Raw genomic sequence first — 15,870 nt, 5'->3', positions numbered from 1 at the left:
TCATCGAGTGCAAGCTACAAAAATCTGCTGACTTATAGTAATCATAGAAGGCGCTAGACGAGTCGCCGACCCCCAGCTCAGAGGAAATTCCAAGGCACCACTTGATCGACGTAATTAATATCGATGAAAGCGACCCGAAGCGATGTGTTGGAATCGATGCCAACCTCGATCCAACAATAAGAACAACTTTGATCCAATTCTTGAAAGACAATGCTTCCACCTTCGCTTGGTCCTTCGAAGACATGGTCAGGATAAGCATGGACGTCATAAGTCACGAGCTTAACGTCGACCCGACCTACAAACCAGTAAAGCAAAAGCGGCGCAAGCTCGGTCCTGAGTGGTCAAAGCAGTAAAAACGAGGTCAAGAAATTACTCGCAGCTGGGTCGATCATGGAAGTTAAGTATCCCGAATGGCTAACTAACCCAGTGGTAGTGAAAAAGAAAAACGGAAAGAGCAGGGTGTGCATCGACTTCACCGATTTAAATAAAGTCTGCCCCAAGGATAGCTACCCGCTGCCACACATCGAAAGATTTGTTGAAGTCACGGCAGGAAATGCGCTACTCTCCTTCATGGACGCCTTCTCAGGATATAACCAAATTTTAATGCACACTGACGACCGCGAGAAGACTGCCTTTATCACTGATCATGGCACATTTTGCTATAAAGTTATGCCGTTTGGTTTAAAGAATGTCGGAGCCACCTACAAGCGCCTCGACAATAAAATGTTCTCCGACCAGCTGGGGGTAACCATGGAAGTGTACATAGACGACATGCTGGTTAAATCCACAAGCGCGAGCGATCATGTCGAACATCTGCGAAAATGTTTCCAAGCATTGAACCAGTATAGCATGAAGCTAAACCCGGCGAAATGTTCATTTGGCGTAACGTCCAGCGGGTTCCTAGGATATATCGTCACTAAAAAAGGAATAGAGGCAAACCCGAAGCAAATCAAAGGCTATACTCGATATGCCTTCACCGAGGAACAAGCGGGAGGTCCAGCGACTGACCGACAGAATAGCGGCCCTCAACCGGTTCATCTCGCGGTCAACTGATAAAAGCCTGCCATTTTACTAATTGCTACGGTCGATGAATAAGGAATATGAATGGACCACCGAGTGCGAACATGCATTCGTCAAGCTGAAAACTTATTTGACCATCCCACCCATACTCTCGAAGCCTGAAGAGGGAGAGAAGCTTTATCTTTATATCGCCGTGTCCGGATCTGCAGTCAGCGGGGTACTATTCAGGGACAACCGAGGTGAACAAATGCCTATTTTTTACGTCAGCAAGACTTTAGACGGGGCCGAGCTACGGTATCCAAACCTAGAAAAAATAGCCTACGCCGTGGTCATCTCGGCTCGCAAACTTGGGCCTTACTTCCAATCACATACAATCGCTATCCTGACAAATCAACCTCTAAGGCAAATTCTTCATAGCCTGGGACAATCTGGTCGTATGTCAAAATGGGCGGTTGAATTAAGCGAGTACGACATCGAATACCTCAGCCGGACATGCATGAAGTCTCAGGTATTGGCAGACTTTATCGTCGAACTACCACAACATTTCACCTCTTCTACGCCAACCGAAGAAAACTGGTATTTACACGTCGACAAAGCATCGTCACAACACGGTTCAGGAATCGGATTTCGCCTGACATCACCTACCAGGGAGGTTGTTGAGCAATCGTTCCATCTCAACTTCACAGCAACAAACAATGTGTCGGAATACGAAACATTACTCGCCGAGATGCGACTCGCAGCAAGGATCGGCGTAAAGCGACTTCATGCCTACTGCGACTCCCAGCTTGTCGCCAATCAGTACAATGGTAAGTACGGCACCAAATGCGGTCGCATGGATGCCTACTTGAAGATAGTAAGGGAGGTTGCACAGGAATTTGATCACTTTGTAGTTGACAAAATACCCCGAAGTGCTAATGCTCCCGCATATGCTCTGGCTGTCCTAGCATCAACCTCGGACCCAGACTTACGTCGAAAGCATTTCTACAAGTAGTATCGACGCCGGAAACCACATCAATATGATATCCGCTGACCCTCAGGATCCCGCCAATCTCGATGAAGATATGCGACCCTACGAAGCTGAGCAAACCGACTGGCGACAAGAGATACTTCAATACATAACCGAAGGGACAATCCCAGCGGACAAGTGGCAAGCTCGGAGGCTCAAGAAGGGCGTCTTTATCGATGGAGTGCGGCCGACATATTATTACAATGCATTTCGGCACAAGAGGCCCACCGGGTAATGCAAGAAATGCACGAAGGGGCCGGCAGAAACCACTCAGGTGGACATGCTCTAGCACTCAAGATCAAAAAGCATGGTATATACTGGCCAACCATGGTCAACGATTGCGAGCAATTTGCCGTCAAATGCGAGAAGTGTTAGAGGCATGCGTCAGATATACACGCCCTGACAGAATTACTCTCCACCACAACGGCGCCATACCCGTTCATGTGATGGGCGATGGATATTGTCGGACCGTTTCCTGCCTCGCGCGGCAAAAAATTCCTCCTCATACTGACGGACTACTTCACCAAGTGGGTCGAGGCAGAATCTTACAAGAAGGTTCAAGCAAACGAGGTCCAGAATTTTGTCTGGAAAAATATAATATGCCGACACGGGCTACCATATGAAATCGTTACAGATAACGGGTCGCAATTCATCTCCAAGAAATTCGACGACTTCTGTGCAAGCTGGCGCATCCGCCTTAGCAAGTCAACCCCGAGATACCCCCAAGGTAACAGCCAGGCGGAAGCCACTAACAAGACGATCATAAACGGCTTAAAGAAGCGACTCGAAGAAAAGAAAGGACTTTGGGCCGACGAGCTAGATGGTGTGTTGTGGTCTCACCGAACAACCCCGCGAATAACGTCGGGACAGACCCCTGAAACATGCTATTTATATGGTTATGGTGGAATGATATGATAATGGATAGGTGGATGCAAGGTGTTTCAATTACCCTTATGTAGTTGTAGCATAAAGAATGTCAAACCATAATGAGTGTGATGCAAGCAATCAGGATGTGAATACTCATCTAAGTCAAGCCAAATATAAAGGATGTTTGTCACTAACAACCTAATGATGATTATGAAATGCAGAATGTTAAGGTACTAAAACAAGATACTAGATGCAAAGTAAACAGAATGATCAAAGCAGTAATAGAATGAAACAGGAACAAGAATTAAACTAATGCAAAACAAGTAATGAAACAGGATTAAACAGGAACTAAACAAAATGCAACAGGAAATGCAACTAGAATGAAAAAGGGAATGAAACAGAAAGATGCAGAACATAAAACAAGAACTGTGGAATGAGCTCGAGCAAGCACTCGATCGGATGCTCGATCGAGTGAATGGTCGAGTAGATGAACGAATGCCAGAAACAGAGAATGGTCGAGTAGCAAACAAGAATCAATTAACAGGATTTAAAACAGGGAAATCAATAATCATAGAAAGGTCTTAAGGATGGATTCATGGGATGGACTCAAGCTATGGTTATCTAAATTGGTCAACAAATCTCAATCAACAATGAGCTATCTCTAGACAATGATCTTCTAATACATGTTAATTCATTCTCATGACAATAACAATCAAGCCAAGATACTTCTTAGACCTAGCTCTCACTAGCTATTACATATCAAAGCAGACATTAAACAACCAGATCATTAATGTCAAAAATCAAACAAAACATCTAATCTCTTAGCCTGCTTCATGATAATCTATAGTATTAGCCTTATCTAGCAACTTAGACATTGGTATGATGCTAAGAAGCTTAAGATCTACCCTTACCCTCTCAGTATAAGAATAGCATAGAGCATACCTAACCCATAAGAGATATTAAGCAATCAATCTTGACCAATCCAAACAACCATAACCTTTATCCACCCTAATCCATCCTCAAGATCCTAAGCCACTACTCACAATCACAAAACATGATGAACAAAGTCATACACCCAGAAATCAATGAAACTTGCATTATTAGATAGATGAGATGAAGATCTACAATATTGAAGAAGAAATCAAACTCAAATTCTCAATACTTAGAAAGTTATGAAACCAACAAGTATCAAAGATTTCTTTGTTTTTCTACAAAAGTGGCTAGAGAATCTAAGCAAAGATGTGCAAAAAGTAGATAATTCCCAAAAGGGTAAATACTAGGTCTAGAATTGTATTCTAAAAAGTCTCTCACTTGGTGGCTACAGGGTACAAGGCCTTTTATAGGAAAAGGAAGGGAAGCCCTAAAAATGCTAAAAGACAAAATAGGTGGGCGGCTCGGTCAACTCGACCAGGTGCTCGGTCGAGTGCTGGTCGAGTGGCCTCTTCTTCTGCTTCTCCCATCCGGTTGAGTCCTTCTCCGCACACGGTCGAGTGTCTGGTCGAGTGAGTGGTCGGGTCCGGACCTTGATTCTTCAGCTCCAAATCCCTTGTTTCCTTCTTTTGACAGCTCCAATCTTCTTCAGCATCACTTCCATGCTCCTGAGGATCCAAAATCACCTGTTTATACAAGTAACTATGCAAATGCAATGCAAATCTACTCTATTGCATAAACAGTTCTATAGCTACACATTAATGGACAAATGAGATAGAAAATCATGCAAAATATGTGAATATGATAAGGGAAAACATGGTAAAATATATGAACATCAACCCCGTTCTCACTAGCATATGGCTTAGAAGCAGTTGCACCAGCCGAAGTAAGCGTCGGCAGTTTACGCCAAACCCTGCTAGTCAAAAATCTAGAGTTAAACGAAGAAATGCTTTACGATAGCCTAGACGAGATCAAGGAGTTGCGAGATCATGCCTTACTCTGAATTCAGAAATACCAACAAGCAGCAGCTCGCCATTATAACAAAAAGGTCAATCTGCGATCTTTCAAAGAAGGAGATCTCGTGTTACGCAAGGTATTTGAGAACACCGCCGAACTCAACGCAGGGAAGCTCGGCGCAAAATAGGAAGGCCCCTACCAAGTGTCCAAAGTCGTCCGCCCAGGAGTCTACGAGCTAATGACTATGTCCGACGAAGCAATTCCGAGATCTTGGAATGCCGACAACCTTAAGCGTTATTTCTACTAAATATATATATATATATATATATATATACCATTTTATGTAATCTGAACTACGAGCGGCTTGATTCTTTTTATATATAAAAAAGGTACGTAGGCAACCTCGAAAGGTGCAGCCACTACTTATAAAATTTCTTGGTAAAGTTACTTCGTTATTCCTTTTATTAAGCATACTGCCTTACAAAGTTTCACCCTGTCTTAACAGGCCTCCAACCACAATGAACTAAAGGGGGGGGGGGGGACAATTGTTGGATATGGGTTTCACCCTGCCTTAACAGGCCTCCAACGTAGCCCATTCCCGAATAGTCAACCTAGTCCTTAGAATCGTTGACTGACCAAATCATCCTTATCGGGCCGACATAATTTCTAGAAGGCCCAATAAAGACATACAACCCATTAAACGACAGCCTGCAAAGAGGCGATCACCGACCTTGCCCTTAAGCGGTACCACATTGATCTTGAGGTATGAGGGTGAGACGTCCTATCAGCTATAAATACCGAGAGATAGGCATAGAGAATGCATCAAGGAACCTGGAACAGGAGTCTGGAAACAATCCGATTCTAGCACTAAGATAAATAGTCAATTTGAGCATACATCATTCTGTAATTAGCCGGTCGGCTTAAAGCATGATATCTTGTAAACTCAGCGATCTTTGATTATCTCAATAAAAGTTCTTTGTTTCGCCCTCTTTAAATCATTATTCTCGATCTTTAGTATCAGTCCTTCAACATCCTAGAACTACTCAAAACTTCCCATTATGTTATGATGTCCTTCTTTGTTGATTTACTTCTTTCTAAATGTCAATCTATCAATAGGTAACGTTAAGCAGTAAATAAAAAATTTTATTAGCATTGACGAACATAGGCTGGTCAACAATCGGTGGCACCATAACTTGACAGTAAAATTAATTTTACACTTTCCAAGTAGGCATCAAATATACCGAGTGTTTTTTCCATTGTCCCTCTTGTGTATAGACTATAGAGAGATAGTCTAGATGAACATGACAAAGAAACACATGTGCCCATCTCAGCCTCACTGCTCTTCTCTGTCTCAATGAATGAACATGTGCTCACCTTTTTGTGGTCTTTAAAATTCTTTTGACCATTTTGTTACCATTATGGAACCATTTCCTAATAACTTTTTAACACCCAAAATTGATCATATCCACATTTATAATATAACATGTATCTTCTTAAGATTCTTTTCTTCTCTAGTCAAACAATTGTTACCTATTTTGTAGTATTTTGTCTTATCTATCTTATGGTCATTTTTTTTATTAATCTGATTACATGAAGATCCAAAAAGTACATATAAGTACATAAGACAAGAGATACGTCCAACATAACTGTATGTTTCATCGTGTTATGTTTATTCTTCTTTCTTAAGAATACAATTATACGGACACAACAAACTCAATCTCTCTATCCACATAAGCTCTGATCAAAGAGATCGCTTCATGGGACTTCAATGGCGAATTCTCTTCTTCTCCTTTTGATCCTTCTCCGATCACCCATCACCGGCGTTCACCTTCTCCTCGTCTTTCTCCACTCTCTTTTATAACTCTCTCTCTGCTCCTTTCGACCTCCAAAATTCACAGATCTATAGCGAGATCTCTCTGATGGCGTCAGTGTTCTTGTATCACGTGGTTGGAGATCTAACCGTAGGCAAGCCAGAGATGGTTGAGTTCTACGAAACAGAGACGGTTGAATCTGCGATTCGAGCCATCGGTGAGTCGACGGAGTGTGGGATTCCGGTTTGGAGAAAGAGATCGACGCCGGCGCTTCCTGGGTTCGTTGAGAATAGTGAGATGAGGCAACAAAGATTCGTTGGGATTTTGAATTCTTTGGACATCGTTGCGTTTTTGGCTAAGAGTGAGTGTTTGCAAGAAGAGAAAGCTATGAAGATTCCTGTCTCTGAGGTTGTTTCTCCCGACAACACTCTCCTTAAACAGGTTGATCCTGGCACAAGGTTAGTTTTTTTTATCCTTAAAGTTCAATTAATGTAATAAAGGACCTGACTTTGAGTTACTGTTTCTTGGTTTGATTGATTCTGTTTGGTTTTGAGTTTTAGTAGTATACACGTAAGATCTTAACTTCAGTAAAAAGGGTCATAGCTTAGAGTAAGGTGGCAATAAGATTCTAGTGTCATGAGGATTTAGTTGAATTCAAAGTTGGTCACTTGACCAAGTGAGTCTTGGGCTAGTGGTCTTTCCTAGGACTCATTGCTTGCGAGGGACATTAACTTCTTGAAATTGGAGATTACTGCCCCAAAGGGTCACTTGCTTAAGCTTCATAACTTAGTAAGATCTCGTTTTTTTTTCTTTTTAGTTTATTTGGTGTAGTTATAATTGAGTGAATCTTAGATCCGTGATTGCATTTAGTCCTCTGAACATGGTTGGATCTAATCAGAGACTACATGTTCGGTATTGATATATATAGGCCATGTGCGTTGACACTTATATTTTGATCCAAACTTCAGGTTCAATTATAGATACAAGAAAGTGGGACGACCTTGTGTTCTTCTTATTTTATTGATTTGATTATATATAGTTAGGTAGATTTCCTCGTGCTTCAAATTGTCAACCTTGGTTAGTAAAATGAAGTTTTCTATGTTTTCAGCGCCTTGTTTTCTTGTGGTCAGTGTTTAGAAACATGTTGCAAACATCTTGGGAAACCCAAATACTAAAAAGAGAATAGTTTCAAGTGTATCAATCTCTTTTTGACTTTTTTTTATTCACCTCAACTTCTACTTGCTTAGACCTTAGTCAATCCTTCTTTTATGTCTGCAACTAACTTTGTAGTTGACTGTGATAAAAACTTTACGTCATCTAACGAGTACAAAAACAGGAAAACACATGTTTTAACAAGTTGATAGTGTAACAATTCTGTTAGGATTTGTTCTCTAAGTATGCAACCAGTGACAAACTATATTCTGTAATGCTATGACCAACTGGATTTGAAATACTGTTTATATCCAAAAATACAGTGTTCCTTGCCTTTATCTGCATCTTTGTTCTTCCTTGCTCAACCTTATTGACCAAATAGGATATGCCACACTTCTCGAGAGTGCAGAAACTTTTTGGTTTTTCAATTAGAATGCTCTCTTGTCCAAATGTTTTTGATTTCATGTTTCCTTTGTTGCAAGGAATTCGATGTTTCTGTTGATGGAGTTAGCTTCCTTGTTTAATATCTTTACTTTTTCTATGATGGTGATTTTGTTGTATCAAATGTAATGTAAGGTTGATAGACGCTTTGGAGATGATGAAACAAGGAGTGAGACGACTTCTAGTTCCTAAAAGCGTTGTTTGGAGAGGTATGAGCAAGAGATTCTCCATTCTTTACAACGGAAAATGGCTGAAGAACAGTGAAAACTCTAGCAGTAGCAGTGGTCTCGCTGCTGACTCCACCAACAGGCCTACTACGTCCATGACTTCAAGCCGGGACAAGTTTTGCTGTCTCTCAAGGGAAGACGTGATCCGCTTCCTTATCGGTGTCCTTGGAGCGTTAGCTCCTTTGCCACTCACCTCAATCTCTACCCTGGGAATCATCAATCTAAACTATAACTTCATTGAAGCCTCTCTTCCAGCCATTGAAGCCACCAGAAGGCCACAGTGTGACCCTAGTGCGATCGCCGTGTTGGAACAAACAGAAAACGAACAACAGTTCAAGATAATAGGAGAAATATCAGCTTCGAAGCTATGGAAATGTGATTATTTGGCTGCAGCTTGGGCTCTAGCTAATCTCTATGCAGGACAGTTTGTGATGGGAGTTGAGGACAACATGTCATCAAGATCTTTCAGCGACTTCCTCCAAACTTCATTTCCGGGAGGAGAACAGAACGGAACAGCAACAAAGGCCAAGAAGTTCAGCAGCAGGAGCATCGGTTTTAATCCAACAAGCCCGACAAGGTTGAGCATCGGTAGGAGCATGTACAGGGGAAGAAGTGCGCCGTTAACTTGCAAAACATCGAGCTCTTTAGCTGCGGTTATGGCTCAAATGCTGTCTCACAGGGCAACACATGTTTGGGTTACCGAGGCTGATTCAGATGATGTTCTTGTTGGAGTTGTGGGATATGGAGAGATCTTGACTGCTGTAACTAAACAGCCTTCTGCTTTCGTTCCTTCGAATCGGTCTTATGAAGGTTTTGGGAATGATACTCAAAGCTAAAGACTACAATCAAAATGATCATTTCTCTTTCTGTTATCCTGTGAAAAAAGTTGCTATTAAGACGTGTTCTAAGGATATAGAAGGATAATATTTTTGGGTGTTTAGTCTTTTGTGTACTATTATTAGTGTCAGCTGCAAGAAGCAAAGTTAAATTATCTCTTTTATTTTTTATTTTTTTTTAACTTCTTTTTATTCAACAAACACGGTCAAAGCTGTTACTCATTCATTACAATGTAAAGTTGTGAACTCTCTCCTCCGCAATGCTGGGTTTATTGTATCAAAGTTAAAGTTATATATTTTGGATTTTGAATACATTATTTAGAATAATCTGATTATGAGTTAAGACAAGTATGTATATTTGTTGATGTAAGAAATCGACAATATAAATAATAAAAATATTAATGGGGATAAATTGGAACTGGTCTTTTTATTAACGTAGAATTAAAAGTAAGAGTTTACGGAAAATACAATTAAAGATCTAAGCACAGTTAATACGATAATAATTGCTCTTTTCTCTGATTGCCAAGATTTTGGAGCCAGAGCTCTAACAATGACATCTCTATTTATAGTGGGCCATTGACCTAGGGTCCCCTCTATCTCTTCCGCAAATGATGATTTTGCTCTTGCGGCCAAATAGGCCAGGTCCATAATTTTAGACCCTAACTTTCTTGAGAATCTTCTGTTTGGGCTTCCTAAAATGTTGGGGGCGAAGTCCATATGGCCATATCCAACAATAGTCCCCTCTAGTCCGATGAGCGATGACTTGCTTGAGCTCGTCGGGTGCAACTCCACGTCTCTAGGTCCGTCATTCACAGTGAGCAGAAGATTTTTAAGAGCTTGAAGATCTTCTGGAACGTTCCTGGATGAATAGTGCGTTGCGCACGTTTTTTGAGGTATCCGAAAGATTCCGGGATGAATAGTGCATTGCGCACGTTTTTTCGAGATGCCCGGAAGATTCCAGAATGAATAGTGTATTGCGCACGTTTTTTGAGATGTCCGGAAAATTATGGGATGAAAAGTGCGTTGCACACGTTTTTCGAAAAATCCGGAGAGTTCTCGGATGAATAATTTGTTGCGCACGTTTTTCGAGACATACATAGAGTTTCGGGATGAATAGTGCATTGCACACATTTTTCTAGGTCTGTCAGGTTTTAAACGGGAGTTTTGCGTGTTCTGCACGTTTCCCGAGATGCAGGAAGTAGATATAGCTTCAAAATTAGGGTTTTCTTTTTTACCTCGGTCAACGTGCTGGTCCCCCATATATATATGTCTCCTTGACTTATTTTTTTACTTCTAACTTTCTTCTATTCCCATAAGGTAATTTCTCTCTCCCTTATCTCTTTGCTTTTTTTTTATTTTTGGTTCGTATGGGCCATGGTCTCGCCGAGCACGCCGAACCTGCCTTCTCGCCGCTCGCCATGGCTTCTTCACCAGTCACTCCCAATCTCTTCGTTGCTGTGCGCCGCCAACTATTCCCCTGCTGATCCGCTTTTCCCTGTCACCTCGCGGCTTCGGTCTCGCCGGAACTGGCCGAGACCTATAGGCGCTCGGCCTAGATGCCGCTCGCCCCCGCATCGGGGGTTAGTGGTTCCGTGCTATTGCCGTCACTCCATCGCTAGCGGCATCGCTCTCTGATGGTGCGGGCTGAGCTGTCGCTAGCCAGATCTGGCGGAGACCGTTAGGCGTATCGGTCCAGGAGACGCTTGGATCGCTATGGTGTGATGTTGTAAAGATGATGGCGCGCTGGAGACGCGACTGCGAGATGGCACGCTAGGTGGTATTTTAATCGTGATGTACAACAGATAGCGTGATGTGGCTATGGCGTGATCGTGGATAGTGGTGCTTGAGGCTCGAAGTGTTTTTTGTTTGCGATATGCTCGCTACCCAAGTGTTGGTGTCATGGTGCGAGATTGTGACACTTTCGGCGACGAGGTTGACGGTGTTTCCGCGAGATACGCGTAACGGCGCCGTATTATCGAGATGGAGAGATGGGCGTATTAGCGAGATAGACGTCATACGGGCGAGATAGACGTATTAGCGAGATCGAGGTCGTGTTGAACCTGAGATGGCGAGCTCGAGTTGCCGAGGTTGAGTTGACGAGATCGGCCGAAGTCAAGTTGATTGCTTGCATACGGGATATGCTGGTGAGCCCAAGGATCGTGTCGAGGTCGCCGTAAAGAGATATGCTTGCGAGATCGAGATGGGTTGGCTTGCGAGATCCATGGCGAGATGGCTGATGGCTTGCGAGATCGTACGCGTTTAAAGGCGAGATGGCTGGCTCGCGCATGTGTTAATGGACGTGTTCGCGTGACGATGTGCCAAGTTCGATGTTTGTCCGATTGGTGAGATTGAGGTTTTGGTGACGAGGTGACGAGGTTTCTTCCTCCGAGGCCGTGTGATGGCACATTGGCGTGATGGTGCGATTCGTGTTGTTCACGGATGGGCTGATTGTCGGCGAGATCGAGAATTTAGCGAGCTGCGAGGTGACGAGCTAGAGGGTGCTCGAGATGCTGTGTTCGCGAGATGATGTCAAAGGTTGGTGGGGTCGAGACACGTCGACGAGATCACCGCTTGCGGAGAAACTTACGAGCTCGTATGAGTCGAGATGTGCGCGTGTAGCATGAAGGTAGATGTTGTATGCGAGATAGGACAGTATGCTGGATGGTACCTGTTGTGTAGTAAGTTGGACGATATAATTCGGGTGTGATCGATATGTCTCGAATATTATAGCGTTTTTGATGTGGTTTGTCGCTTCAATACTGACTTGTTGCTTGGTTTGTTTTGCAAGGTCTCGCGCCATGGCTTCTGGAGATGATATCTTTGGTGACGTTCCGGAGGAGTTTGGAGATGATCAGTATCGTACGCTAGAGAGAGGTCTCGACTAAACTAGAGCGGGTTGTCCTTTATGGTGGAATCCAACGGAGGAGAAGGGCGTCCTACCTGATCTTACGGACGAGGATGTTCGGAATCTCGAAGATATGTTTCCTATGGGTAACCAACACCTTAGTCTGATTCCACATCCTTCAGGTCAGCGCCGCGGGAAGGTGCTCGCGTACGAAGAACGCACTGGTTTGGAGTGTGCTCCTAGGTCTCTGGTCGCTAGCTTAGCTGTGGGTAACAGGGTTCCGAGACGTCGCAAAGGTCGTATGGGAGATAAAGAATGCATCCCCAGCGATGTAGGAAGAACCCTGAGCAATGAAATTTCCATAGCCCGTATGTTCGACCTCTGCGAAATGCCACACAACCTGCAGCTTGCGTTGCCGAGTATCAACGAACGTCCATGGGACTGCCTAGCAGGTCATCTCTGCGTCTATGTTGATTTTTTTACTAAGTGCGGCATGTGGTTCCCGATTCCAGAATTTTTGACGAGTTACTGCATGAAACGACTCGACCCGTTTTTTTAAAAATAAATAATAATAAATAATAAATAATAAATAATAAATATATAAGTATAAAATAATAATAAAAAACTAAGCTAGTGGTCCCATACCCATTAGCCACCTAACCACAATCACACCAAACAACGGAAATGATAAAACCAATAAATAACCAATAAACCAAGGAACCAGCAATCTTAAACAACATTCTAGGACTCAACTATAGCAACCTAACAAAAGCCAGACAACAACCAAGCGAGCCACTAGAACATCCTCCTTTTCATTGCCATGATCCCACGGTCACACTTTGCCTCTACCTCCACCACAAACACAATGAGATGCGTGAGTATTACCAGAAATACCCAGTGAGGCGATCCTCCCATCTACGAGCTATACACACAAGCAAATCGAGAGTACAACTACAAATAGAATATAACAAACCAACCATTAAACAGAACAACCAATAACACTTTCACCATACCTACACATCATCACACAAAATAAGTCATACAACCCAATCGCTTAGATAAGCTCATGGTCACGCGCTCACCTTAACAAGTGATTCACGAAAATAACAACAACCAAATGAGAGGCTCTCCAATATCCAAGAACAACCAAACTCGCTCCTACAACCGATCAGAACAATAAACAAACATTGAAAACAAACTGCCAGAAAAATCAGAAACAAACAACCGCACAAGTGAAACCACAAAATCAAAACGAACCGTTAACTTTCTAATATCTCCGGTGAAAAGTAAGGACTATACATTCCAAATCTTCCCACAAAATTTCAGCACGATCAGATCTCAGATGAAACCGCAATCGATCCCGAAACACCCGCTGGTCTCAATCCGCGACTGAAACAAAACGCCCCACGAAACTGCCAATATCTCCTAGAATATTAACTCAAATTCACTTCTGTAAAAAGGAGAGTGTACAAATATCAATACCTTTCGAAAGTATTTGACCAATCGGATACTCCTTCTCCCAAACCCTAACAACTCTGTTTCTCTCTTTGCCCTAAGAAAATAGTTTGATCTCCTTCTCTTCCTCCTTTACACCATAAAACCAAGGGTTCTCACACTTTCTCTCCCTCTCTATCAATGTCAATGTCGACAAAAGCACAAAAGAAGAGAGGAGGCGTGACATGAGATAAAATTAGGGATTTTTGGTTTAATTAGATTAAACCAAAATCCATTAAAATCCACTCCATTGGTTTACTCAACACATCCCAAACTCTAATCCCGGAACACGGATGTTACAATTCTCCCCCACCAACATAGATTCATCCTCGAATCTCGGACAACCAATAGTCAAGGACTCCCGTGCAACCATCTCCACGGTCCGCGCTCCTCCGACCGATCTATGAAAGGTCACCTATAGGCGATAGACTCACGTTCCAGACATTATTTGCTCTCGACTTTTGGACTTTCCTTTACTCATAGGTCTAAACCTTGAGTTTTTATTGGCTCCTCATCAGGCCTAAGCCTGCATGCCATAATATTGGCTCCTCATCGGGCCTAAGCCCGCATGCCATAATATATAAGAAAGTCCAATATTTGTCTCTTGGGTTGCCACCCTACATCGCCCCCCCGAATCGTCATCCGAAGTCGATATACCAACCATACTCCCAAGCCACAAAGTCTCAGAATATGGCGGTACTAGGAGAACCAAAGTCTCCCAAGAGTCGCGAGCAAACAATTCTGAACACGTCTGGGTCATATCCTTATTCAGGTTTCCTTCCCGTGGCTCGTGTAAAACATCACAATGTCCTACCAACCACATATCTCCTCACTGGAATACCTCATGACCACACATGAATCATCTCATTGCCACTAGGGCCGGCACAAAGGCCAAACAAATGTCCTAAATAGGATCGCCACAAAGGCCAAACAAATGTCCTAAACAGGACCGCCACCAAGGCCAAACAAATGTCCTAAACAGGACCGCCACCAAGGTCAAACAAGTTTCCTAAACAGGACCGCCACCAAAGACCTATTGTCCCAAAGGACCGTCACGAAGACCACTTGCCCCAAAGGACCGCCTAAACAGGCAACTCTGGCTAAACATCCCGCCACAAAGGACACACAATTGGCTAAACAGCCCGCCACGAAGGCCACACACGGCTAAACGGTCCGCCACAAATGCCACACAATGGCTAAACATCCCGCCACAAAGGCCACACAATGGCTAAAGAGCCCGCCCCAAAGGCCACACACGGCTAAACAGCCCACCACAAAGGCCACACGATTGGCTAAAAAGCCCGCCACAGAGGCCACACAATTGGCTAAATAGCCCACCACAAAGGCTACACATTGTCTTAAAAGACCGCCACACACGGGCACAATGACTCAAAAGTCTGCCACGAAGGCCACACAATGTCTCACAAGACCACCACACCCGGGCACAGTGACTCAAAAGTCCGCCACGAAGGCCACACTAGCCCCTCCAAGGCTCACAACCACTAAAAATAGACAATTCTAACTCCCATAAAACTTTCCATTTTTAGAACTTTCCACTTTTGGAATCATTCCTCTTTTAGAAACTTCTAATTCAGGGAACTTTTCCTCAACACCATCATAGTCCCAAAGAACTCTCATCAAAGGAATCTTCTTCTTCCGAAGTTCCTTGATCCTCCTCCCGAGAACCCTCACTGGTCCCGCCTCCAAAGTCATGTTTGGCTGAAGATCCTTAGGAATCTTAGCCAACACCCGATCATCCTCACGGAGACACTTCCACGACATAGACGAATGGAAAACCTTGTGGAACGCATACATAACCTTAGACAACTCCAGCCTATATGCTGCCGGTCCCACCCGCTCAATCACTCTGAACGGACCCATATACCTCAGACTCAACTTAGTTTTTGTCAATGACCTGTTCGGACCCCGCAACATGGCCACCTTGAGGTATACTCTGTCTCCTACTTGAAACTCAAGATCTCTCCTCCTCCTATTGGCATAACTCCTCTGCCTATCCTGAGCTTCCTTCATGTTCAGCTTGAGGACCCGAATCTTCTCTGAGGTCTCCTGAACAAAATCTACCCCGTAAATGCTCCTCTCCCCCACCAGAGTCCAGCATAACAGTGTATGACATGGCCTCCCATACAAAGCCTCATAAGGAGCCACCTTAATACTCGCCTGATAGCTGTTGTTGTAAGCAAACTCTACCAGGTTCAGGTGATCTGCCCAATGGCCAACCCAATCCAACACACACATCCTCAGCAAATGCTCCAACGTCTGGATC

At 43.5% G+C, this 15,870-nt stretch overlaps 1 protein-coding gene across 1 annotated transcript; it reads left to right on the top strand.

Moving 5' to 3' along the window:
• The first annotated feature begins 6,253 nt into the window (after positions 1-6,253).
• On the top strand, positions 6,254-9,508 carry LOC104701130 (CBS domain-containing protein CBSX6). The gene is made up of 2 exons (XM_010416771.3): positions 6,254-7,049; positions 8,320-9,508. Exons 1-2 carry the CDS (start codon positions 6,700-6,702, stop codon positions 9,245-9,247), a joined length of 1,278 nt encoding a protein of 425 aa, XP_010415073.2. The 5' UTR covers positions 6,254-6,699; the 3' UTR covers positions 9,248-9,508.
• The last annotated feature ends 6,362 nt before the right edge of the window (positions 9,509-15,870 follow it).

Source organism: Camelina sativa, chromosome 7 (genome assembly GCF_030686135.1).
Source record: "Camelina sativa cultivar CO46 ecotype springtype chromosome 7, ASM3068613v1".
In the NCBI taxonomy this organism is placed as follows: domain Eukaryota; kingdom Viridiplantae; phylum Streptophyta; class Magnoliopsida; order Brassicales; family Brassicaceae; genus Camelina; species Camelina sativa.
The sequence above is the reverse complement of the archived record's forward strand: the minus strand, read 5'-3'. Positions and strand labels throughout refer to the sequence as shown.